General features: G+C 40.4%; 1 protein-coding gene across 16 annotated transcripts in view; it reads left to right on the forward strand.

The window, feature by feature from the left end:
- The window catches only part of ARHGAP44 (Rho GTPase activating protein 44), a 106,951-nt gene that overhangs the window by 71,190 nt on the left and 9,461 nt on the right, over positions 1–26,300 (forward strand). For 9 of the 16 annotated variants that reach the window (XR_009630713.2, XR_009630714.2, XR_009630716.2 and 6 more), the window contains exons 4-20: positions 248–324; positions 1,001–1,112; positions 1,819–1,895; positions 4,705–4,822; positions 5,192–5,260; positions 5,405–5,486; positions 6,301–6,428; positions 7,210–7,321; positions 9,050–9,131; positions 9,764–9,844; positions 11,642–11,755; positions 13,048–13,139; positions 14,295–14,475; positions 19,356–19,373; positions 20,567–20,788; positions 24,171–24,617; positions 25,940–26,091. Coding sequence is in view for 12 of the 16 variants with exons in the window: in XM_060764499.2 (XP_060620482.2) it covers positions 248–324; positions 1,001–1,112; positions 1,819–1,895; positions 4,705–4,822; positions 5,192–5,260; positions 5,405–5,486; positions 6,301–6,428; positions 7,210–7,321; positions 9,050–9,131; positions 9,764–9,844; positions 11,642–11,755; positions 13,048–13,139; positions 14,295–14,475; positions 19,356–19,373; positions 20,567–20,788; positions 24,171–24,617; positions 25,940–26,091 (2,164 nt within the window). In the remaining 4 variants the exon portion in view is untranslated. Of the gene's footprint in view, positions 1–247; positions 325–1,000; positions 1,113–1,818; positions 1,896–4,704; positions 4,823–5,191; positions 5,261–5,404; positions 5,487–6,300; positions 6,429–7,209; positions 7,322–9,049; positions 9,132–9,763; positions 9,845–11,641; positions 11,756–13,047; positions 13,140–14,294; positions 14,476–19,355; positions 19,374–20,566; positions 20,789–23,658; positions 23,878–24,170; positions 24,618–25,939; positions 26,092–26,300 lie in introns of those variants that run through there. The other 7 variants (XM_060764501.2, XM_060764502.2, XM_060764507.2 and 4 more) reach the window with 7 other exon arrangements.

Consider the following 26,300-nt stretch of genomic DNA (forward strand, 5'->3'; position numbering starts at 1 on the left):
TCAGCATCCATTAGGCAATGTAGACTTGTGTCTCTTCATGTTTGCGCTTGAGAAAAAGAGAATCAAGTTAAACAAGCAGCTCAGTTGGTGTTTTAATTCCTGTTTGTAAAATTGTAAATGTGCTGGTTGTATGGAAATAGTCTAATTCTCTCAGTGGGAAATGGCTCTATTAGTTACTAGATTATTATTATTTTTTTTTAAAAAAAAAAAGAAAACTTAATTCATACAACAGTGGCTTTTGTTGCAGAAGAAATTGCCTTTGACGTCACTCGCCCAATGCTTAATGGAAGGTTCTGCTATTCTAGGGGATGACTCCCTGCTTGGGTAAGAACCCATCCTTTCTGTTGGAGAATTTATTGTCATGTTAATTAATGGAATATATTTATTCCCTGGATTTCCTTATAAATGTTGTGTTACACTATCTTAGAAACAGGAAACCAAAATTATGCCATTCATAGCTATTTGAATAATTTTCTACTTCTTTTGGATCACACCTTTTCCTATAAACTACTTTGTGCTGGGTATCTGTGTAGTCTTGCATTGGTTATAATAGTTTTCTAGTTGCAGTTTAACATCTGTCAATTTCTGTGTGGAGAAAGCTGTGAATACTAGAAAAATATGGGATGCATCCATGCCACAGGGGAGTTCCAGAAGTTTCATACAGTGTTAATTGTCTTGACTTCATTTCCTGGATACCTGGGATTTGTAGTTTGACAAGATATTTAGAATTCTGTTCTGGGAAAGATTAACACACTTCCCAGAACTGCAGTGCTAGAGCTCTCCAAACAGAAAATATTAAATACCTTGCCATATTAGAAATCCCAGTACATAGGAGGAAGCCGTGGAATTAAATGCTTGTTTTGTCCAATGAACCTTGCTGCCTTTCTTATTCTAAGCATAGCTCACCTAACTTTGTGCATCTGCCCTAGGGAACCACACTCAAATCTTCTTCTGTGGCATGCCTTTCCACTCTGTGAACTACCTGTTTGGTCTCTTGCAGGAAGATGCTGAAGCTGTGCGGGGAAGCAGAGGACAAGCTGGCTCAAGAGCTTATCCACTTTGAGCTGGAAGTTGAAAGGGATGTGATTGAGCCTCTGTTCGTACTGGCTGAGGTGAGAGTTCTCTGAGCAGAAGTAGTGACTTATAGTAGTGGACACTATGCTGCAAGGCTTTGGATTACTTTTTCATCCTTCTCCTTTTCCTCCTCCTCCTTCTAAGATGTGAGGGTTTTTTGAGGATGCCGGGAAGCAAATTATTGTGGCTTTGGGACATTTTGACTGGGGAGCAGGGATAAAAAGCAACCTAAAAATAAGTCTATAAAATATTAAAATTTGGGGATGGGTCTGGAGGCTACAGGGACCACACATGAGATCCTGATTGACACATGTATTCTGTGACCTGCACGTTGCCCACCCCACTGTAGTGTTTGTGTGTGTGCATGAGTGTATTTGTGTTATGAAGGGACAGGAACAGTAGGCTATTTGGGAAGGGGAAGTCATAATTCATGTTTATATGTTGGGTTGTTTAAATTTTGTTAGTATGGATGTATTGTTGTTGTATTTGGGCATTGAATGTTTGCCTTTTATGTTTGGAATCCGGGGAGATTATTATTCCTAATAATAATAATAATAATAAATCGAAGTCCCCTACAACCTTGCAACTGCAAGCAGACACCTTTTCCCCTCCTTATATCTTTTTCTTTTACCAAAGCTGCAAAATCCAGAAATTTTCTTTTGACTTCATTTAAATTCAATACATGCTTAATGCAGTGTTGTACAAAAGGTCATTCATTTTACTCTCCTTTAAAAAAAATTCCAGGTAGAAATCCCAAATATACAAAAACAGAGGAAGCACTTAGCAAAATTAGTTCTGGACATGGATTCATCAAAAACAAGGTAAGAGTTGTCATGCTTCATGCTTTTCCCCAATCCAGCTGTTCATAAAATTTCCTCAAAAACATTCTCCAGAACATATATTTTTCAAATCTGCTCCTGAGTGTGCTTCCTTCTATGCTCACTGGGACCAGTAGGAAGGGTGGGGGCTCACCAGCCTTCCCCCCCCCCCCCCCCCCGGTCTTCTTTTTAAGGAAATGGGAATGGTTTCCCATGTTTCCACTTCTGTCCACATGAGTTGTAGAAGTCAAGGAGGACTCTAAGAACTCCTATGCTGTGTTTTTTGCTTCTTTCCACATTACATATTAATCGCACTTTGATTCTACTAATTGACATGACTGTGTGATACAAAAGCCTGGAATCTGTAGTTTTGTAAGAGGCACCAAAATAGCTCTCTGTCAGATAATACTAACTACCTTGAAAACTACAAATCCCAATATTTCATAGAGCAGAACTAAGACAGTAAAAATCGTAACACTCAGAGATTTCTACTGTATTATTCTTAGTGTTCCTTTGTCTTTGCGGTTGGTTCCAAAGATATTTATTTTTTCTTTCAGAGACCCCCTCAAAGAGGTTAAAATGGGCATAGCCTAGTATTGATTTTTCTATCAATATTATAACTGAGAAGTTGATCTTTCTGGTCTGCATTGACTCAGATTCTATTGTTTCAGTCTAATGCAGGGGTTCCCAACCTTTGGTCTTCCAGTTGTTTTGGACTTCAATTCCCAGAAATCCCAGCCAACTTAATAGCTGTTAAGAATTGTGGGAAGTTAGGTCCAAAAACACCAGGAAGACCAACAGTTGGGAACTACTGGCCTAATGCATTAACGTGGGCCCTTTAGATCAGAAGAAAATCCCTGCCTTTTCTCCCCTCCAAGCATGGAAGCAAACAAGCTGAGACATTCATTCACTGAGGTGAACAAGCTATCCAATGCTATGCTTCCAGGTCAAGCTAACCAACAAGCTGGTATTTCAGCTCATATCTGGAAAATATAGAGTTATGCTTTCTTTTCCCTCTTGGTTTTCCTCGAAAGCAAGCTTCCGAGTTAGTGCACAAGTTGAATTCGTTCCCTTAATTTTTTTTTAACATTTTGCCATGACATAGTGGTAGCACTGACATAAAAGTAATGCAAACTTGATAATTAAAAACTCATATAATTAATTAACTGAGGCAGTAGTCCTGTTTTCAGTTACATAGGAACAAGCCCCATTGGTTAGAGTAGGAATTGCTTTTGAATAAACATGCATAAGATTTTTTAAAGCCACAAGAATATGTGAATTTGTATCAAAGAAGGGAATTGTGCTACTTTCCACATGTCGATGGACTCCAATTCCAATCAGTCTTGGCCATCAGAATGCTGGGAGTTCTACTCCAAGAACATCCTCTCTTGAGCAAACATTTTGCTTTCCTCTTGAGTACTGCCATTTTCTTGCCACTCTGCTTGGGTGGGAGCAAGTACTAATGAGAGGAAGCAAAGGAATTGAGTAGCTTCAACCCTGTTCTTTCAGCATTTGGCCAGAGGGCCACTAGCATTTCAAACTTCTTTCCTGAATTAGTAGAAGTGGGACCTCAGCTGCTGGAGGAGAGCGAAGGGTGTTTCATGAGGATGGGCTTCACTGTTTGCGATGTCTCGTCCATCCTGTCATAATCCATGAAATACATTTATGTGTTTGAATGTTTAGTTTTAAGAACTGACAGTACCTGGCTTGTCAAAAACAATTTAAGAGAAGGAATGTAGCTATGGGCAGCGAGGGCAAAACAAAGGCATTGTCCTTTAAAATAATAGTTCTGCCTTCCTGAACATTTCCTTTAGTCCCCAAATTTCTAGTTTTGCAGAGACCACGACACTGAAAACCATTCACACCTAGAACTCACATATTTGCCATGTTCACCCTCCCTTGTTTATGCTCCCTGTCTCTTTTCTAGGGAAGCCTTAGTTCTTGTTTCTAAACGCTCAGCCGAGATTTTAAGTTATTGCAATACTGAAAGGAATTTAAAGGAATAGTGGCAGAATTCGCTCATCTGCCATTCCTCCATAATTACACCTATGAGGAAGTACTATACACTACTCAAGATTTTCCCCCTGAGCAAAGGTTTGCTAATTTATATGACATATGTCTTTTACTTCAAAAACTGTTCTAAGAAATTGGTTGCTATGATTATAAAAGTAAACAGGATAGTGGGGTTTTTTTTCCCAAAAATATCTTCCTAGATGGCAAACAAGGAACTATCTCCCACTCTTGGCAATAGATATCTGTGACTGTTCTACACAGAACAGGATATTCTGCAACTGCCTGCAGCTTTCTTTTCTGTGGTGTGGATATGGGACAGAAGGAGGAGAAGGGTGCATTTCAGCCAACTTGGGACACCTAGTGTGACCTTCAGATGTAATCCACTGTTCTCAGTCCTAGGGTGGACTGTGTTTTTACATGGTTGCTCCACCGTCACCTTTCCCTTTTGGCATGACAGCTGCTGTAGTGCATGCATAAGTTAAACTAGGCCCTCCAGATATTATTGGACCACAAATTCCATCAATGCATCAGCCGTGGTGATGAATGGTGGGAGAAAAAATTCAATAATGCATGGAGTGTCTATTTTACCCAAACCTACTTTAGTGCAATCCCTCCTCTGAGCATTTGTATTAAAATGAGAAGCCTATTGACCAGGAAACAGGGTTATAGATGGTGTAGGACTGAGAGGCAGTGAGTGTATCTCCAACAGTGTCTGACAGGCCAGCCTGACTGAAGTTGGAGTCATTGAAAAGCTCCTCTCATATGTGCTCATATGTGCTTGACTCTATTTCTCCTGCAGGTGGCAGCAGTCAGCCAAGTCTTCGGGTTTGTCAAGCAACCTGCAGCCTACGGGTGCCAAAGCGGATGCTCTCAGGGAAGAGATGGAGGAGGCAGCAAACAGAGTGGAGATTTGCAGGGTATCTTCACAAATACACTCCCTACCCACTATCCCTCCCTCCCCCCCCCCCCCCAATCATTGCAATTTCCAGCATGTAATGGAAAGAATTTCTGCATATCCAAAACCGAAGCGATAAGAAGTGTTACTACTGAAGGACGAGATGAAAACTAGAATCTGACAGATACATATAAATTCAGCTGAGAACTTCAGGCAATGGCAATATGTAAACTGAGATCAAATTAACACAGCTCTTTTTTTCTTTTATTTTAGTGTGCTCATTAGATTTTATTTGAGTTGTTGTAAAGTTGTTTTGCAGCATTTCAGTTGCTGATGCAGTGTGTGTGTTTGTCAAACTTAGACTCACAGAACCCCTTGCTGTTTCTTACAGGATCAGCTCTCAGCTGACATGTACAATTTTGTGGCCAAAGAGATAGACTATGCAAATTATTTTCAAACTGTGAGTACCAGAAACTTTCAACTTTGGGTGGCCCCTTTCTCTGTCTGCCCCTCCCCACAACCAGGCACATCCCCTTTTGTAAAATCTTTGGGGTTTCAAGTTTGGAGTTGTGACCGACTGCCTCTTGTTTTATCTTGCTCCCAGTTAATAGAAGTGCAAGCAGAATATCACAGGAAGTCATTAGCACTTTTGCAGAATGTGTTGCCACAGATCAAAGCGCAGCAGGGTAAGTGTTATGGGGTGTGTGTTTCTTCAGATACCATTGCAACATATTTACACGAGAGACATACTGTCTAATACAATATGAGAATACAGGTCAAGTAGCCCTTACCCGAAATCCTTGGGACAAGCAGAAGTGTTTTGGATTTTAGGGGAAAATATTATTTGCATACTTACATAATGAGATATCTTGGAGATGTGACAAAAGCATAGATATGGATCTTATTTATATTTCATATACACCTTGGTGCTGGTCATTGACTGTAAAATAAATAAATACACACACACACACACGTGCACCTTATACAGATAGTCTGAAGGTAAGGTTATTCAATATTTTTAATAATTTTGTGCATGAAACAAAAGCAAAGACATCTCTGTCTTGGTCACCCATGTGGAGACTTTTGGACCACAGTAATTCAGTTTTGGGAATTCCAATAAAAGATGCTCATCCTATACTATATATGGCATTTGCCACCTCCTTATTCTAAAATGTTAAGAGAATAAGCTCTCAAAGGCCAAGGCAATAGTTAGGAGCCTATTAAGCGACTGTGGTGATCAGCAATATGTTCACTAGCTGATTTTGTCTATAGCAAAACAAGATGAAGTTTCTTGCTCTTGACTTGCTCTTTCTTCAGAAGGGTTTGAACTGCTATAGAAGGTAAAGGTTTTTCAGTTTCTCTAGTATTTTGGGATCACACCATGAAACTGTATGGAAAGATGGGCTTAGTGTGGAATGATGTTAGTGAATACCATCTCAGGCCTTTTGCAGTATGTCTCCTAGTGTCTCTGGTGCCCCTAATTTGGACTGCCTTCCGCAGAAGCATGGATCGAGAAGCCTTCCTTTGGGAAGCCCCTGGAGGAGCACCTATCTGTCAGTGGCCGGGAGATAGCCTTCCCCATTGAGGCATGTGTCACCATGCTCCTTGAATGTGGCATGCAGGAAGAGGTCTGTATTAAACAGTAGCTTTTTCTCTTGGGCTTCATTGCTTCATTCTAATGTATGGGAACTTTTAATTATCCTTTTCTCCTCCTCTTTTCATCATCATCCTTATCTTCACCTGTCCTTTCATTCATATGGGGTCTTGAAGAATGTCAGAAACAGTGCCATGTTTTCCAGAGAGCATTTTTTTGGAGTTTGCAAGCGCAACTAACACATGAGGGTCATTTTTTTTATTCTACCATATTAACTAATGTATATGTCAAGTAAATGTTGGGCAACTCACACACCCACCTCAAAATTTGGGTCATCATTATATACAAGTCAATGCTGGAATAAGAACCTAGTGAGAAGGTGGTGACAAAAAGTAAAGGTGAAAAGCAATCCATTTTATTATCTCTCCCTTGCCAAAATTGGAGAAAGACCATCCTCCCTTATTAGCTCCTTCTTCATGTTCGTTTTGTTGTTTTTTTGGGGGGGTTTTGGCCTGAGCAGACTTTAGCAGCAGTATGGAGAAGTCTGCATCCACCATTTTTGGCATGGGAGGTTGAGTGGAATTCAATATGAGAAGGGATTTCTACATAAGCATCGCTGCAGAGAAATTGCAGCAGACATTTTTATAGGGACTTAGTGTAAACAATTTTTTGTTGCATACCACAAAGTTTCATCCTCAGGTTATTCATGGGTCAAAGCAAAATCCATAATTTTGGCCCCAAAGTCTGCCCTTGACTTATACCTGAGGTTGGCGTATAGGTTAATATATATGGTATTTCTCCTCTTCTCCTTTCAGGGCCTGTTCCGAGTGGCTCCCTCAGCCTCCAAATTAAAAAAGCTAAAGGCAGCTCTTGACTGCTGTGTGGTGGATGTTCAGGAGTACTCAGCAGATCCCCATGCCATTGCAGGTAAGGAGCACTACTATTTCAATGTTTCAGACTGCCTTAGTAGCCTGAGTAAACAGAAAGAGCTTATATTGTAAATGTCACATAGTGAATATTAGCTAGGATTGTTTACTATCTGAGAAATTTAACCTATTTGTTAAATGAGTACTACTTTTGCCTATCCTGTAATTTATTGCTTTGTTGCTACTTCCCAATTCTCGCATAAGAGAGAATATAGCTGGGGTAATGGTGGTGTTTCAAACAGATAATTGTGGCATTTTCAGAAAACAAAGAAAATACTTTGTTTCTATTTGGAATTGTTCTTTTATCCTGGGAAAATATGACTATTTTAAGAAGAGGATTGTGTTGTTTTTTAGGCTGTAGACTCCTCTAGTGACTTGCTTTTAAACCTGAAAATGCATTTATTTCTATAGTTTTTCATCTGAAAATTAACACCAGTGAGGTATATGTACACACCACCCAGCATTCGCATCACACAACACATGTCTTAAAGCCATGTCTTGCCACCGTGAAACAATCCAAATGGTAATTAAATATTGTTGAGAGGGGATGTTAGTCTGACAATAAATGCAAATATTTTTTTTCAAGATATATAATCACTTGGAATTAAAAAAAAATTACTTTACAATCTGATTGGAAAGAAGGCAGCAAAAATTACCAGTTTGTAAAAACACACTGTTGCTGTGAAATGTCTTCTTGTTAGAACACTAACAACCATTAATAATGTGAAAGATGTGAAAAAGCAAAAATGTCGAGTCTTTACTATAAACTGAAATGCATTGTTTACATCCAAAAAACTATTGCTTACATCAAAAAAACAAAACAGGAAGCATACTACCTTTGATTTGATTGACAAGTCAATCTGTTTTGCTTTTCTGGTAGATCCACATATTAACTGGATTTAAATGGATAGTTAACCTGTTCTGAATTTTAGCCTGATCTTTAAATATATACACTGCATTCCCAGCTTAAATACAACATCTTGGATAGCTATTTTATGTTTTGTGCTATATAAAAAAAAGATTCATCACGTGGCTTACATGGAAGCCACAATCTGCAACTAGGCAGGAAGATCTTGCTGTGGGTATTAGATTCTTGCTCCTGATAGTTAATGCCAGTGGCCAGTATTGCATATCAGCTATTCTTTTAATCATTTGACATTAAGTCTAGTTGTATCTGACTCTGGAGGTGGTGCTCATCTCCATTTCTAAGGAGACACCTCCTGTGCATAGACGCCTCCTAGGTCATGTGGCTGGCATGACTGCATGGAGCACCATTATCTTCCCGCTGGAGTGTACCTATTGATCTATTCACATTTGCATGCTTTCAAACTGCTAGGTTGGCAGAAGCTAGGGCTAACACCAGGAGCTCATCCCGCTCCTTGGATTTGAACCACCAACCTTTTGGTCAGCAAGTTCAGCAGCTCAGAGGTTTAACCTCTTATACCTTGACACAGAAAACCCTGACAGAAAACAGCATTCGGCTGTGCTCCAATTGCCAGTCCATTTTACTGAAGATTAGAATATGAACTAATGACATTTTAGTCAAGTTTTGTGAGGACTTGCTAGAAGAGGTAACTTAGTTAAATATACATAACTGATGTAGGCTAATGTAGAATACTGGCCAATGTCACCAATTGTCTCCCCCCAACTCACCCCAACTGAAAGAAAGACAAGACAATTTACAAGAGGAAGGCTTTCTTTTTGTGTGTAATCTGTGTCTCTTGTATAGGAGCACTTAAGTCCTATCTTCGAGAGCTTCCAGAACCACTCATGACATTTGAACTCTATGAAGAATGGATTCAAGCCTCCAAGTAAGTTGAAGAGAGTCTTTGGTGTAAAGCTTGTTAGCTATTCGCCCGCTGCTGTCTAATATAAAATCAGTATATCACTAAAGACTGTTATTTTACAGACACAATAACAACAAAAGTTTTTCAGTAGCAATGGACATAGGAATTCTGTTCCAGCCCTCTGTTATATTTTGTCATTTAGGAAAAGAGATGTGAGCCAGCAATCTGATCTTACCAGATGTTGTTGCTTCTTTCATACGATAGCCACTTAAACATGCATATAAATCCATTGATGGGGTGTGAATTGGAGGGTCAGGCATTGTTTCAGTTATTGTTTTGTTTGACAGGGGAGCAGTGATGACAATTCACCAAATGAGGATGGATTGAAAAACATTGGCAGCTTTCCCAGCCCCAACTGTCCTGCCTGCACTATGACAGATTTCAAATGCAGAATGAATGGAGGGCAACAGAGGTGCCTCCCTCTGAGTCTATATGTGTGATTGTGAGTGCAGAAACAGGGAATAGAAAGAAAGAGTTTTACTTGGCCATTTAGGCCCAGTAACACAGAATCCTGCTATATTTCGTCCATACTCCAGGACAAGTTATGGCATCTTGCTGCTGAATTGATCCCATCCACCTCGTTCTTTTCTTTACAGCATCCAGGATCAGGACAAAAGACTGCAGGCCCTGTGGAACGCCCTTGAGAAATTGCCCAAGGCCAGCCATAGCAATCTAAGGCAGGTGTATGCCGACTGAACAATATAACTTTTTAATGGCTTCTAATGCTTGTTGGTTTTAATTTTACTGGGTGTGATTACCATCATCATATAAATACAAACAAAGCACGATCCATAGCAAATGGGTTTTGGAGGGGGGGGGGTTGCATTGTCATAAGATAAAATGTTATCATACAAAAATGTTGCTAGGTATCAGAGTCAAGTTTTGTTATTAGTTTTCTGACTCTTTTGCTGAAGTGGAATACAGTGTTTTCCTCTTTTTCCAGCAAATTAGCAGGGCCAATCTGTGTTTGAAGTCTGATAATTAGAAATCTCATTTTCCTGACCTGAGAAGTGCCAGATATGGTTCCCATCTGCACTTATGGGAGCTTGGAAAGATATATGATGCCTCAGTCAAGTTCTGCAAGTGTTAACTATTAACTCAACTTGTACATCTTTTCATACCAGATGTATCCCTCTTTCACAAGCCCCGTCTTAAAGGGAAAGGTAATTTCAAGAGCCAGGTTTGCTCAATGTTGAAGGAAAGGAATGTTTATTATTGCCAGCCATACATACTTCTAAATGAGAGATAGGGACGGAGATGCTTGTAACACAGGACTGAGGACTGTATGGCTCCCAGATGTTGGACTGCATATCCAATCTGTCTTTGCTAGCACAGACATATGATGGGAAGTGCCAAAATCTACAACTCAACAACATTTGAAAAGATTTCTCATTATTACTGAAATTCTTAAGGTTAAGATGTACCCCAAAGAGCCTTCCCATTGACTTTTCAGCCTTCTCCTTGTCCTTTTCAGTAATAAGACTGGGTTGCGGGTGACAAAGTAAATGGCTCCAGCCTCCTACTGCTTATCTGAAAAGGCAGGGCCCAGATAGTGTTGTAGCTCCATTGTTCTCTTGTTGTAGAATTGAAAAAGGACACCAAGGAGGCTTGATTCTTAGCCTCGGTGAAAAGGTCGGTGTTCTTTCCTGTTGGTGCTTTTGAGTGTTCACTGTAACAAAGGGTTTGAAAAATATCTGTTGGGAATAAGTGTATCCAAGCAAAAGGTCACTTCTTGGGTCATATAGGGCAGTAATTCTTAGGCTCTGCTCCAGAAACTGCTGGAAAAACTATAATATCCTCACAGGATCCATAATGATATGAAGAAATGTTATGGGCTTTTATGATTAAAAAAAGAAAGAGAAAGCAAGAAAGATAGGAGAGGGAGAGAAACTAAAACCTTTAGAACAGTGGTTCTCAACTTGTGGGTCCCCAGGTGTTTTGGCATACAGCTCCCAGAAATCCCAGCCAGTTTACCAGCTGTTAGGATTTCTGGGAGTTGAAGGCCAAAACATCTGGGGACCCACAGGTTGAGAACCACTGCTTTAGAAGATTTCTTCAATCCTGGACAACAATGAGAGTCTTGTACATTTCAGGTTCTGCAGGAGCAAGAAATATCATGTACTTTTTTCAGCCTCTGAGAGTAATTTACTTGCATGTTTTTCTTGTGTTCAGAAGGAGCCAGTGCTGAGTATAGCTTTTGATATCCATCATTCATTTTCATGACTTCTGAAAGTTTTATAATATAACTTTGTATAAATGCCTGTTCTTGTGTTCAGGAAGGTATACATCCCTTTTTCAGATCAGTTTCTCCATCTAGTGGTTAGTGCCAGCAACTTGCATTTTTTTTCTATTTCCAAATATGAATCTCAAAGCAAATTTCAGGATGTGGAAATCAGTGAGTAGATGTGCCTTAAGTATTTATGGCTTGGACAGCAGCTTCAGTACTTCATAACTCCATTTCAACTCTGTTGCAGGTACCTGATCAAATTCCTTGCAAACTTAACAGAGTATCAGGACACAAACAAAATGACACCAAGCAACATAGCAATTGTGCTGGGGCCTAATCTCCTCTGGCCTCAGGCAGAAGGGTAAGAAACAGGTTGATGTGTGTTGCATTTTAACCTGCTAAACCTGGAATTCATGCAACATCTATGAGATATTGTTGGACTGCACATACCACCAGCCACCAGCTTTCTCAGCCAGTGGTGAGGAATGCTGAAAGTGGCAGTCTAGCAGCATCTGGACAGTTATAGCATTTTCACCCTGACTGAAAATTCGGGAACTGGGGTTTATTTTTCCATATCAAGAATAGGGAAGATGTATCTCTCTAGAGAAGTTGTTGGATTGCAACTTTCATCATGTCTCACCATTAGCTCTATAGGCCAGGACTGCTGGGGATTTGCAACCCAATAACAACTGCATGGTTTCTCATCCTTGGTATACATATTTTTTCAGGTGACATACTTTAATTCTTTTGCAAGTTCCTAACATTTTCATTGTTTTTAATTTACTTTTTCATGGGGGACACAAACACTGAATTGCAGTTGAAACATATTGATAAAAGGATATGGGGCCATTTTACGAAAAGAGAAATATGGTGCAGAAATTTTAAAAATACAACCAATATTTCTGTGAGGGATACATTCCCAGACTTCACACAGATACCTAAAATGGCAGATAATAGCAAACCCTATTGAAATGAAGGAGTCACCACTCAAGAATACCATAGAGTCATGCTGGAGGACCTAGAAAATACTAAGAGAAGGTATATTTTGTTGGATGTGGATAAATGAAACCACAGGTTAGTAGATTTCGGGGGTGGGTGTTGTACTGTACAAGCATAGTCGAAGTGAATAGAGACTGCCCACCAACTGTGTTTTATAAAGTGTGTGATGTACAATGAGTATATGACTTCACAAGTTCTGGGGGCCCATTTAAAATGCCACCCTTTTACCTGTGATAATGATCTTCAACACAGCACAAAAGGCTATTCCCAGTGCATGTGAGCAATGATAGTTATAGGGATGGAGTCTCTCTTGGTCCTCTTATGGATTCTTCCTAAAATTGTCTGGGAAAACATCCAGATCAGCCACACTTCAGATCAGCCTTTTGCAACTGGAACTGGAAGGAAATATAACCACTGAGAAGACAGATGTCCCTAAAATCCCCAAATTGTCTAGACATCTTATGTGATTACCTTTGATGGTTGGAGGAATACGAGGCTTGTAATGTAGAACTTCTTTAGGGCACCAGACCAAAGGAAGTTTCTTCTAGTCCTGGATTCTGTTCCTTTAGTTATTCTGACTCTTGGAGGAAAAAAATCAGCCTACATGCCTTCATTCATTTAATCTTCTTACGGCTTTTCCTCCTACTCTTTCAGAAACATCACAGAGATGATGGCGACTGTCTCCTTGCAGATTGTTGCAATTATTGAGCCCCTTATCCAGCATGCGGACTGGTTCTTTCCCGGAGGTAAGTGGTGAATCCTTTGTTTTTGTTATTTGCAGCTTATGTATCAGATGAACTTGAGAAAGCAGGCAAAGCAAGGCAGGTAATGATAACCAAATCCCAGATCTATTGCTCAAGGGCGATTTGTTTTCTTTCTGTTCTTCTCCCAAATGGCTTGTGTGCCTCAGGTGGTTAGAAACATCACACCATCTGAGGCTATAAATTGTGGTCCTTCTTGATAGCTGCCCTAAGCCTGAACTCCCTTAATAAAGAAGCTGGGATGGTCCCCCTTCTTGCTGTTCTTTCATTGGCAGGGAAAAGTTCCTTTAATTTCACAGACTTGAACACTGAAACCTTTAAAGAGAGTGTTTTTTAATCAAACTGCTATACTGTTTTTATTGCTTTACGTGTACAGGTTGAGCATTTCATATCTAGAATTCTTAAATCCAAAACTATCCACATGGGTGGCTGAGATACTTTGACTTTCTGATAGTTGAGTGTGCACAATTTTTTTGATGTGCAAAAATATTTATAAAGTTGTGTAAAAAACTACCTCCAGGCTTCATGTCTAAGTTGTATATGAAACATAAATGAATTTCATTTTTAGACTTCGGTCCCATTTCCAAGAGATCTCATGATGTATGTATATGTAAATGCAGGTATAGAAAATATCCAAAATACCGCTGGCCCCAAACATTTTGGATAAGGGATACTCAACCTGTACAGCTTTTGATCATGTTATCATTACTCTTTAAATACATTTTGAATCCTGTTGATAGTTTAATTCCATGTCAATGTTAATCTTTTGTTTGACTGTGTTGTATTTTAATCTGTTAGCTGCCTTGGGCCCCTGTTTTGGGAAAAAGGCGAGGTATAAATAAAGTTAATAATAACAGCAATACAATTTGTGATTCTGATCATCTTCTGCTATCAGTGATCCCATACCATAGCCTTGGTTTCCCTGTTTATGGCTCTGGCCCATTTTTGCATGGCACTTTTGAGAATGTCCCATACGAGCCTTCAGGGTTACCATCTCTGCATTTCTAGCATGACAAGGAATGTCTCCCAAAACTGGAGTTTTGATAGATTGCATCTCTCTCTGCCTATGCCCCACAAAGCCTACCCACACCCTGGCACTCACGTGAGCAGTAATTTCCTCATTTGCTCTTTCCACATTAGACATAGAATTCAACTTGACCGGGAACTATGGCAGCCCTGTGCATGTGAACCACAATGCAAATTACAATTCCATGCCATCACCCGACATGGACCACGCTGACCGCAAGCATCCAGATCAGACGCGGCGACCCCTTAGTGTGGCCACGGACAACATGATGCTGGAATTCTACAAGAAGGATGGGTAGGGGGCAATTTTTGCTTTGCTGCCAGAGGCAGAGTAGAGAGGTGCTGGCGGGGGGGTGGCCGACCATGAGATGCAAGCTGGGAAGGGCATTTATTCTGTTGGCCTTCAGTGCTTCTGCTTCAGGGACAAAGTGCCTGTATTTTCTAAAAGAGCAGGTGCTTGCTGCTGGGTTGCTAACATCCCACCCTGCTCTTGAGCTCTTCATCATTCCCAGGCACCTGGCGTATGGCCTCTTTCAAAGGATGTTTATGGCTGGCCTCCTCCTTGTTTGCTTGCCTCTGCCTGGCCTCTGCTAACTGTATAGTTGTATTGGAAAGGTTAGCCTCCCTTTATGAGATACAAGGGGTTGGTTTTGGTATGCCAACAAAGGCCAGTAGATCCAACAGTAGTCTGTAGGGACAACCAAATATTTCAAAGTGTGCGTATTTTCATCTTGCTGAAACAGGTTTGGAGATTATCATATAATTTTTTTCCAGTGTACCTACTCTCTAACCCTGCAATAAACATAATAAAAAGGTGATCCCTTCGTTGATGGACATCTGCAGTTTATAGGAACTTCTAGGCTTAGGTTGCAGTAATTTTGTACTTGATCACCCTAATTAGTTTTGGTATCTGAAACTGTCCTGCTAGAGAACAAACATTTTGTGAGGAAATTCTTACCGTGGTCTCGTCTGGGATTGAGAACCCACCACATTTTTTGCCCATTGAGGTGATTCAGGGATGCAGTTCTGGGTAAAAGAATATACATTTGTGTATTAGTCATTTTCATATATAAGTCAAAAGTGGATGTTGGGGCCAAAAGTATGGATTTTGATGGGATTTGTGGATGCTGAATATCATTCTGCAGAAAGAGGAAAGCAATAGTGCCACCTCAGAGGGTCCAGCCACCTCTGGCCACTGCCATTACCATTTCCTTTCCCAGAGATTCAAAAAGACCAGGAGGGATGTCACAGCAGAGAGAATAGTGGGATGTTTAGTTTATCCTTGGACAAGCTAAGCTCTTACTTTTCACCTCTCTACTCAGAGAAGGAGATGGTTCCTTTTTGGATGAGCATCCAGAAATGGTACTTATGTTGACCCATGTATGAGTGGACACAGGCTGCTGGAGTTAATTTTTGACTAATATTTATAGGCTTAGACATGAGTATATGTAGTAAGTCTGGCCATTGTGATGCCTATGGGGTTCTGTTAATACCAGCTCTTCAGACTGTAACCATTCAGCCAAGGAAGGTTATTTCCTATAATATGTTCCCTGCTGTGGCAGAAATAGCCAGATTCAAACAGCCTGCTTCATGCTCTGTTGGCCTGGGTAACTGTAGTGATATTGCTGTTACTCTTTCTCAGATTTTTTTACTTCTGAAGAGTTATCTTGTTGGAAAGAATTAACATAGGCAGCTCTTCATAGCTTCAGCCAGTAAATGGGGAAACTCACTGACTTTTTGTTTTCATTAAGAACCTTTTGGGTTCTGCTAATAGTATATACTAAGAACCAGGACATGCATCTTATATATGTAAACATCTGTTCCATTCTTCTGAAATAAGAGGTAGACATCTTACCCCTTTTATTTATCATGTACTTGGTGTAATTTGTGTTTGCTCCAATGAGCTTAATTGGCCTACATGACTCTCTTTCACGCTTCTTGATCCACAACTGGAGTGAAAACTGGCATAGTTAGTAATGTTTTTAACTATAAATGTAGTGGACATAAAAATCTAAAAATCTAAAAATCTAAAATGGTTTATTGAAGGTACTTTCTTGTGGGCCTTGTGGAACAGATGCTGATCAATAATTATATCAGATATCTAATCATTAGCTTTATTTTTCTTAAAATATGAATTAATTGATTAAGCACTTATTTTTAAATGTCAGTGAAGGCATCTTTTTGCCCATTCTGAAGGTCACGCTTTGGAAGGTTTTCTTCTTGTTGAGTGATCACTAAGCTGTCATTTCTTGATACAATAAAATGTCATATTTCTTTTTCTGTCATGTTTTGGCATATTAAAAGGCTATGTTTAGAATAAATTAAGTGAAACATTATTAGAAAAAATAAACTTAAATGGCTATCACTATAGCGAAGGATCCCATTTCAAAAGCCATTGAGCATTGGAACTCTCAGCACTGCAATAGTCATATGGGAGCCATTTTTCTGACCAGTGTGTTCATGAAACAAGAATAATAACACTATGTAACAAAATTTGAAAACTTTTCTGTTCCTAGTTTGAAAGTTTAATTGTGTACTTACTTTGAAAACAATTGTTATACTCTAGAAACCTTGATTTTGTGGGTGCCACAAACTACCGTATATATTCGAAGATAAGCCAAGGTTTTCAGACCTTTTTTATGGGCCAAAAAAGCCTCCCTCAGTTTATAATGGGGCCAAGCCTGGAGGCCATTGCTTGCAATATATTATATATTTCTCCTCCTCCTCTTCTTCTTCTTCTTCTTCTTCTTCTTCTTATTATTATTATTATTATTATTATTATTATTATTAAGCTATTGTTGATATCATAATTGTTTTTGTTGACCCTACTTTTCCACTTACAGAGCTAGTTTACTGTTTTTCTTTGAAATATGGTAAATATTCAAAAATATTTAACCTACTGATGCCTCAATTAATGTAATTTTATTGATATCTATTTTTATTTTGAAATTTACCAGTAGCTGTTGCATTCCCCACCCTCAGCTTATACTCAAGTCCATATATTTTACCAGTTTTTTGTGGTAAAATTAGGTGCCTTGGATTATATTCAGGTCGGCTTATGCTCGAGTATATTCGGTATGTTGAATTAGGTGAGACTTGATTAGATATTCATTAAAAAACTATAGCAAAATGTTCTGCAAAATATCTCACGAAAATAACATTTTTGCTGTTTAATACACTTTTCCCGTGTTTTTATGAACCAATTGGGAAATGACATTTATAACCTAGGAACATAAATTTTGTTACATAGTATAATTTAGCCAGTGCAGGTGGGTTGGAAGCAGTCACGGAGAAAAAGGGTGCCAAATCCATTGTAAAGACTTGTGCAATCAGTCCCAACCCCTGTGGTTGCATCACTTAAATTAGGCTGAGGAACACACAAGCTTCCAGGTGGTGTTGGATGGCAAGTCCCATCAGCTGTAGCCTGCACGGCCAAAAGTGAGGGATCATGGAAGCTGTAGTCCAATAAAATTAGGAAGGCCAGATCCTCCCCAGCCCTAATGTTATTACTACCATGGCGAGGTGAATGCTGAAAGGGGCCAGACTCAGTTCCTGTTGCCTGTCCTTTTAAATGTTAAATGGAAACCCCCCTCCCATTCCCAATTTAGAGCAAGGGTGAGGGAAATGACAGAAGAGGTTTACAGCTGCAGGAGTGTCATGTCTTCAAAGAGTTCCAGGATTTGCAGTGATTGTTTTGTTTCTCTAAACATTCATCCTGAAGAGAATCTTATTCTATATTGACAGCTCTGGCTGAGTAATCATAGTGATATGTATAAGGATGCTATACTTACCTGCTCAGTAGTAAACCTTGCTGGGTTCAGTGGGATTTGCTTCCAGGTATGCATCAACAGAATTAGAGCCAAATTGATTTAAAGCTTACAGACTTTTGATGAATTAAATAGACACGGCTTTCAGTTGTAACTTCAGTTTTCTCAGTTAGCTGGGATATTCTTGAATTTTAAAAGGCCTCCCCATCCTAGTCATTACCATCCTGCATTAAGGATTCACTTCCTCTCCTGTGACCTATTTCAGATTCTAAAAATGGCAAAGAGCAGTCTTTGGAGTTCACCATCCATATGCACTAAATTTGAAGAGCAGGGAACTCCGTTATGTTGTGGAGATTTAAGGGTGGTGGGTGTAGCAAGAAATGTCTCTTCTGGAGAAGACCCACTAAAGGAAAAATCAACCAATGCCACAGATAGCAATGAGTAGAAAAAGAAATGATGATGCAGATAAGATACAGCATTGCAAGACTACATATTCTCCCCACGCACATATCCTTTTCTCTGTTATAAGTATCTGAAATCAAGCCGACATAGAGTTATATATAGCTCAGAGGCCCTGATGTTCTTCCTCCCAAACCTCTAGCCACTTTGTATCTGGAAAGTCTTTGGGAGATTGGTTTTGAGTAGTTGAAAGTTGCATTTGTATGGTTTTCCTATTTTTTGTCTCTTTTGATATGATAGTATTGAGTCTAAGCTCTTTGAATGAGAAATGTGAATATTTTCTTTGAGCTTTTGCATGATCCTTTGAGGTTGTATGTTGTTCATTCAACAAAGCTATATAACAAGTATGTTTTTCCCCCTGAAGCTATACAAGGGAAGTCATATTAAGGGCATTTCCCATGAGCCATGAGTAATTGTGCTGGCAGGTGGAGAAAAGTAAAATAAAATGATATAAGAGAATCTTGATGTAAAATTCATTTAGTGAACTTTATAAGCCCACTCTTAGAATTCTCTGGATGTAGTTCGGCTGTGTGAAGCTCAGTGATATTCTTTATCCAGATGTCAGAAATTAGCTCTAAAAACAGCAACACCCATTTAATTCCACAAGAAACACACAGAAAAGACTTCACATTCTGTTATGCACACCTCCAACCTGCTTTATCTCTTCCCGCCTATCCACATTTTTTTTCTTTTCCCCCTCCATAAGACACATTCCCACATGAAACAAAGAGCAAACTTTGGTTGTCTCTTAAACATTTTATCCCTGAACATCCATCTTTTGTACTTACTGATCCTTTCTGCTACTGAATGGCCTTGACTCCCATGCTATTCCCAGCCTGCAGCCATGGGTTTCTCAGTCTCTTCCCCAAAGGCAGCCACGGTGGTACAGAAAGGGAGGCATTTGGCCTTAGTTTGTGTTACACTAATATCTGTGTTTCTGTCCATGCAGCCTTAGGAAAATCCAAAGGTACGGTATGCTCTGGGTAGCTCTTGGACCATTCATGCTTTTAGTGACAAGACCCACTCAGGCCGTGCCAGCTGAAGACCTCTGTTGCCACAAGTAGTCATGTGGCAAGGCAAAGTTCAAGAAATCATTTCCCTGTGTGCAGTCAGATTGGAGCCTGTCTTTGGAATGCACTTTGGAGCAGGCTTTATGACAGACAATGACTTTCCAAGATATCAGAGGCTTTCCCGACCCTGCTTCCTGAGATCTGTGAACAGGAGATGAGGGCATTAAACCAGCAGCATGCTGCAGGCAAAACATGACCTCTGTCACCAAACATTGGCCCTTCTTGTTTCCTGAAGGGCTTCTACTTTTTTTACTGTATTTCATCTATCATGCAAGGGCACTTTTCTTTGTCATTGGAAGTTGTCCTGGCTACACAGATATTTCTATCTATGTCAGACTTTAGGCTGCGGCAGTTCCTTGGAAATAACTTGCCAAACCAAGGTTCTTCATCAATCTTGCTGTTTTGCAGGAAGACCTTGGACAAAAGGGAATGGCAAAATGCAAACTGGGCAGGCCACCCCTCAACCCATTATCACTCAATTGCCTAGGATAGCAAATGTTGATGGGGATTGGAGGGCCAAAGACTGTTGTATCTCATCACCACAGTTTTTTTGCTTGTGACTCCAAAGTGACCACAGAACAAGCACTTTTTGACCCAAGCAAACAAAACCCAGGTAGCAAAACTAGGTAGCAAAAGTCTGTAGTGACTTAAAATTGTCTGATTGGAGGAATATTTGTGCTCATAGCCAAATGTTGTCCTTTCTCTAACTATATAATTGGGTGCGGGGCTCTGGAATCAGAAAGACGAGGGAGTCTCATTGGGAGAACAAAGCCCTTGTGTGTTTGTTAGGACTGTCAAGGTAGTCTGCACCAAGTTCCATCTTTTGGGATGCTAGAGCAAGTGACCTTTCTATCTCCGTTTAGTTAAAATCTGTGTTTTAAGTTCTTGGTCCCTATTGTGTTCCCTGGACTCTACCTGACATCCCAGAACAAGTGTTTCTGTTCAAATTCATAGCAACATGGTTGTACTTAGGTAGTTTTCTTCCTTTCCTTTTCCTGAAATGTGAATACATGAGTGTGTGTGTGCGTGTTAACACTCTGAATATTGCTTCGAAGGTGGTAAGGGCATATCTCTGTGTTCCCCCCCATAGCATGGGCGTCCGGGTGATGGACACCTCTTGGGTGGCTCGCAGGGGCACCTCCGTAGTTCGTAAGGCATCCTCCACCCCTCCTGCCATGCAGCCCCCTGCTCCGCCTTCTGATCTTGCTGCTACTCCTCAGTCACCAATTCCTGAGCAATCTTTTGACATTTCAGCTACTCCCTCCCCTACTCCATCTAGCTTCGGTTTCCCACCAGGGGCTGAGCGAGCAAGGTAAGTGCTGGAGGCAGCGCAGAGTGCTGCTACCATGTTCTGTAGTCCTGAAGTCTCTGTGAATGTGTCTGCCAATCCCCCACCTGCATGGGCCTTTAGTCATGCTTCAGCTTTCTCTGTGTGCGGGCGTCTGTGTATGAGTGTATGGGAATTCAGGCACAAAATAATGGTATTTCCTATCCGTGTAAACAGGAAAAAATTCTCCAAAGAAAAGGAACCAAGTAGAAAAGGGATTCTGATTTGTACTCAGCATCTGCTCTTGTTTTCTCTTTCCTTTTTATTGGCATAGACTAATTTCCATCTAACATTGGTTCTGATCTGAGCTTTCAATGCCTCATTTTGAGACATGTTCTCCTGGTTTTTTGTTAGATCAGATATCCTTGTTAAAGTCAGAGGTTTGATTGTTCTCAGACCACATTAAATTTACCCAAGACTTCGTTGTACTTTGAATACTTCACATGTCATAACAGGACAGCAAAGCAAAATGAAAGTGGAGAAAAGGTTGCTTCAACATCCATGCTTCAGTCCTGCTTTTCCAAACTTAGCAGCTTCTAATGCAACCTTATTTTGTGCTCCTGATTCATTTATAGAGCCAGCTTTGCAGTAATTTACTATAATTGTGTGTGCAAAGAATTAGATTTGTTCATCAAACGTTATGCCTACATTTGTGGTCTGTGTTTCTGCTATTCATGTGCTTAAAAGCAAGTATGGAGTTAGCTTTTAATGTACTGCATGTCAATATGCTCATTAAATCTGGGGTAGGACGGGGCAGGGTAATGGGACAAGCCTTCTAGGGAAAAAAACCACAAGGGCATCCTCTTTCATATTTGCTGTTGCATGTATTATCTTTAAAAGGAGAGAAATAAGAGCAAAATATGCATTGGTCTCTTTGATTTCTAAACCACGTTTCTTTTTTATTGTGGAAAGAACAGAGACCTGGGTCCTGGGTCCTGCCTTTCGTGCTTTCCTTGCTCCATTCATCGCCAACATTTATCTTTTCCTGCAGATTATTTTGCTTGTAGTGTACTCTTTTAGTTTGTCCAGTTTGCAATTTAAATATTACCCATATTTTTCTTTTTGGTAGATTGTCAGCATTTTAACCCTCTTCTGATATTTCTAGTCCAATTTTGGCACTGATGCCATTAAATTCCCATTTCCACACACAATGCACACATCTTACATGCAGCTAGCATTGACAATAAAACACAGTCATTGTCAACAGGTCATAAGAAATGTCTTCCAAAAGTCCCTTTCACAGAAACATTTTTTTTCCAGCTGAAATTAAAAATTTAACTAGAACAAGACTTGCAGGTTTGCCTCTTGCAGTTGCAGGTCCAACAACAAGAAGGATCCCTGTGTATCACTTGGACAACTATGGCTCTTCAAATACAACTCCAATTATCCCTCACCATTTGGGTACTGGCTGGGCTAAAGGGAGATGCAATTTTTTAAAAAATCTAAAAGCCCTCACATTTCCCAGCCTTGTTTTAAATGATGCAAACAAGAAACTTTGTATACAAGGAACGTTTGTACATTCTGTGATTAAACAGAATATGCTACCTGTTGGCTGCAACTTGCAGCTTGAAGGCACTTGGTAGGTGAATGTTGCAGAGGGCTAGATATAGCTCCAATCCAACAAGAATTTTAGGAGCTGCATCTAGAAACTATTGTTAATTCATGATGGTCAGGGAAAGGATGGGAAACAGGAAGGGGCTAAAATCCAGCCCATGAGAAAAGGACATGCAACATCATTAGAACTCATTCCATACTTCCTTACTTCCCTGGGGCTCAGATATTCTTTGCCTAAAAATTTGGAAGGAGTCTAAAAGCAACTCCAGACGTGGTCCCTACTTGGCCTTGCATTTCAGCTCAGCTTCCTGCTATTTTGCCTCTCCATCTTGCCTTTCCTTTGATCAGTAGATCTCAGTCCAGTGTTCTGCTTACGGCACCTACATTCCCATATACTGAGACAGCATATTTTACTATGTATGTCTTGAAATCTGCTTCCCTATTTTGTGATTAATTCCTTGACCTCAGAGCGATGGTGTGGATTAAAACAAAGACCATCAGGATCCAAGGACACCCAAAGTGGAGTCAGATACATGTTGCCTTAAATCCCATAATGAACCCTCAGCTGGAATCAACTTTGATGCCCTTATCAAATTGCCAGATATTGAAAAAATGCAATTCATACATAGTTTTCTGTGTCTGATATATAATGGACAAGTTTTCCTTGATTAGTGCTCTTCTCCACATTCGGCTTTAAAAACTCTTTTACTATATTTTTAGTCTATATTCAGATCTCCTTATATTCACATTTTAGTTTTATAAAGCATGGGGTTAGCAACTACATAAACCATGTCCAATCCCTCCTAAAATGTCCTGCAGCCTGGATAAACTAAACCCAAATATCCTTGTTTTCCTTTATAGTACCTTCTCAAAATGATGACAAGAGTGATTTTGTGTCACCTATTGGCGTTTTGAAAAGAACTGTTGAGAAAAACAGGTATTTGGGGATAGCACAGGGTTGTAGAGCTGCAGTGGTGGTGGTTTTGCATAATTTCATGTACTTGGAAACTTTCTGAATGGTTTGGGGACATAAACTGCTGAGGACATTTTATTTTAAAGAGGGGCATCGTGGAGCTATAGGAGACTGCTAGAGGGCACTAAGGTGCCAAAACTAGTTGCTCCACCTAGGTAATTTCTTCTGGCATTGGGAGAAATAACAATTTGTAATTGCTTGCTTGCTTCAGTGAGATAAATAAACTATAAAAATGACTTAGAAGAATTTTATTCGATATGGGTGACTAAGTATTCTCTCTCTGTTTCTCCTTCCCTTCTTCCCCTTTCTCTTTGAATAACACGCAAAGCTTAATATAGGATGGGAGTGCAGGACAAAGCTAGTATAGTGTAGAAGCTAATACATTAATATAGAAAAGTCTGGTTTTGCACTGAAATTGTAGTGTAAAGATATCTAAATCCTAATAAACCCTGCTTTATAACCAAATCATGTGGGAAATGGCTTAGAATGCTTTCCAGCTTTCTGTGAACAAATGTTTAAAAGTAGGCACAGCCTTGAGACAACCTTACTCTCAAGGCAACCATGCTTGAATTCCAGTACATGCTGGAAATGTTCAATGGCTGGCTGAGGAGACAGAAAACAGAAACCCAGCCTGGTATCTGGGGAAACCTGCTCCCCAAACCTAGGTACGTTACACTTTGCAAGAGCCTTTTTCATAGACATTTTTGGTGGTTGTTCTCCTCCTTGCCCCTTATCCCTCTGCTTTTGGGCTGTTTTCAAAGCTCCTGTTCAGTTTCTCCCTGTACAAACATTCTCTGCTCTCTTTTTTTCTGTTTGTTTTGTTGTTTTGGACATTTGCAGCACGGATGGTGTGTCGTCTAGTTGGTCGGATTCCTGTTACATCTACCCATCCCCTGAGGACGACAAGCCTCCCGCATACCCCTGCTACTCATCCTTCTACCCTTACCACCCCAAGACTAGCCCGTGCACTCGGCCCGAGTTGCCCTTGCCACTGTACCGGTGGTCAGGGTACAGCCAAACCCTGCCTCCCCATTCTTCTTCCTCCCCCTCCCCTCAGCAGCTTGATATTAACTCTAACCCTAAACCATGTTTCCTGCATCTCCCTAAGCAAAGCTCCCTCACAGAGTTGCATGGTCCTGAGACTAACCTCTCCTCTGTTTACATTAAAACACCCCTCACCTTATCCAAACCTGATCCTCCTGGCACTCCTTACGGTTCCCATATGTCAGTCTCTTCCCCCTGGGTCAGCTGCACCTGTGCCAGAGACAGAGGAGCCGGGCTCACTAGGTAAATAATTGCTTATTCAAAAGTGCCAGGGCATTGTGCGTGGTGGAAGAGTGATCTGTATAAACCACCACTCACCTTTGAGCAGGGCCTAAATCTTTTCCCCTTCCCTGCCCCAAAGAATTACAGACAATTACAATATTTCAGCCTGGGTTATTGACAGCTATGCCAACTTATCAGGTTCAAACTGCACACAATGCTGCCTCAAGGATATCATATTCCTTACAATATTCAGTGTCCAAATTACTCCATTTAGTTGCCTTGTCTAGATACAGCTAACTATTGTAACATTTCCCTCACCACAGATCATGTATGCCCAACTTTCTCTTCCAAAACCCAACTGAACTAAATCATTGCTCCCTGTCCTGCCTTGTTTCTCTGGACTTTAATGATCCTCTAGTGGTAATGTCTAAGTCAAACACAAAAGCTAATAGTTAAGCAGTGGTGTGGTGGAGCCAGGGTTCCCTGGATCAGAGCTCCAGCACTTTTTGAATACCAGGGAATATGACATTGCCTGCTTTATCACATCCTATTCCCCAGTGTAAGGCAGGCTCTGCAAAACTGAAGAGAAAATTGTTTTTCTCAGCAGCAGTGAATTTGCATGATCTATCCATTGTCATCCAGAGTATTTTGAGGTAGCTTGGGCTTGAGCTGGTAAATATATATTAGCTTTACAAAATAATGCTCCTGGTTGAGTTCAAAAACTTGTTGGAACATTTTGAAAACAAAAAATATATATAGACAAACTCAACCACCTGCATTTTGTGGGATGGCAGTGATGTAGAAAAGCTCATGATGCTGATTTGAGCTTCAAGATTTGCCACTACACTACTGGACCTGAGAAACCAACATGAGCAACAGACGATAATTCTCCCAAGTTCAGCATTTTTTGATCTATAAGTGATTCCTTCCTCCCTGCCCTCTGCTCCATACACACATTTACGTACATGTGCATACACATTATCAAGGTCAGATTATGCAAAATAGCTTTCCTCCATGTTTGCTATGTCTCATTGCTGTGTCCAGACTGCTTGAGAAGGCAGCAATGCCATTTATGCTCTGTGGTCATGCTCAGTCTGCTTTCAAGGCAGAAGTGAATGTTTGTTTGTATGTTGAGCATGTGATTGGGAGCAGAGCATTGAGAAGCAATGCGCTTTGCAAGCACCTTTGGCTTTACATAGTGGGAGTTGGGGGCCTGCACCATGGGGACTCTGCTATCGGAAGAAGGGGAGTGGTAGTGCCAGGGTCAGAATTCAGAGAAGGTGCTCTCCAATGCAGTGAGGTTTATGACTATTTCTTTTCGTTCACCTTTCGTTTCTTTCTAGCGCATTAAAAACTAAGGAACTTTCTCCTGTGTCTGGGCCAAAAGGCAGCCCAACCTGTGGTCCTGTGATACCATGTGGAGTGGCCATACAGCAGTCACTTGGTCCCACCCAGCAGCTGTCCACAGACCAGAGTCCGCACACTCTGAGGAAAGGTAGGCTTAACTTTGGAACAGGAGGATAATATGAGCATATCTGAAAGGACCTAGATGAACAAAATAATAGCCCTCCCTCCCTTTTTTCACAATGAAGCTATATTTATAAATAGTCTTCCTTTGGTTGAGATTACTTTTTTTGTGAGTGTTTTTCTTAGGGCTTCTTTCTGGTGTCTTCATAAGCCTATCACAGACACGATAACACAAGA

Source organism: Anolis sagrei, chromosome 2 (genome assembly GCF_037176765.1).
Source record: "Anolis sagrei isolate rAnoSag1 chromosome 2, rAnoSag1.mat, whole genome shotgun sequence".
NCBI lineage: Eukaryota > Metazoa > Chordata > Lepidosauria > Squamata > Dactyloidae > Anolis > Anolis sagrei.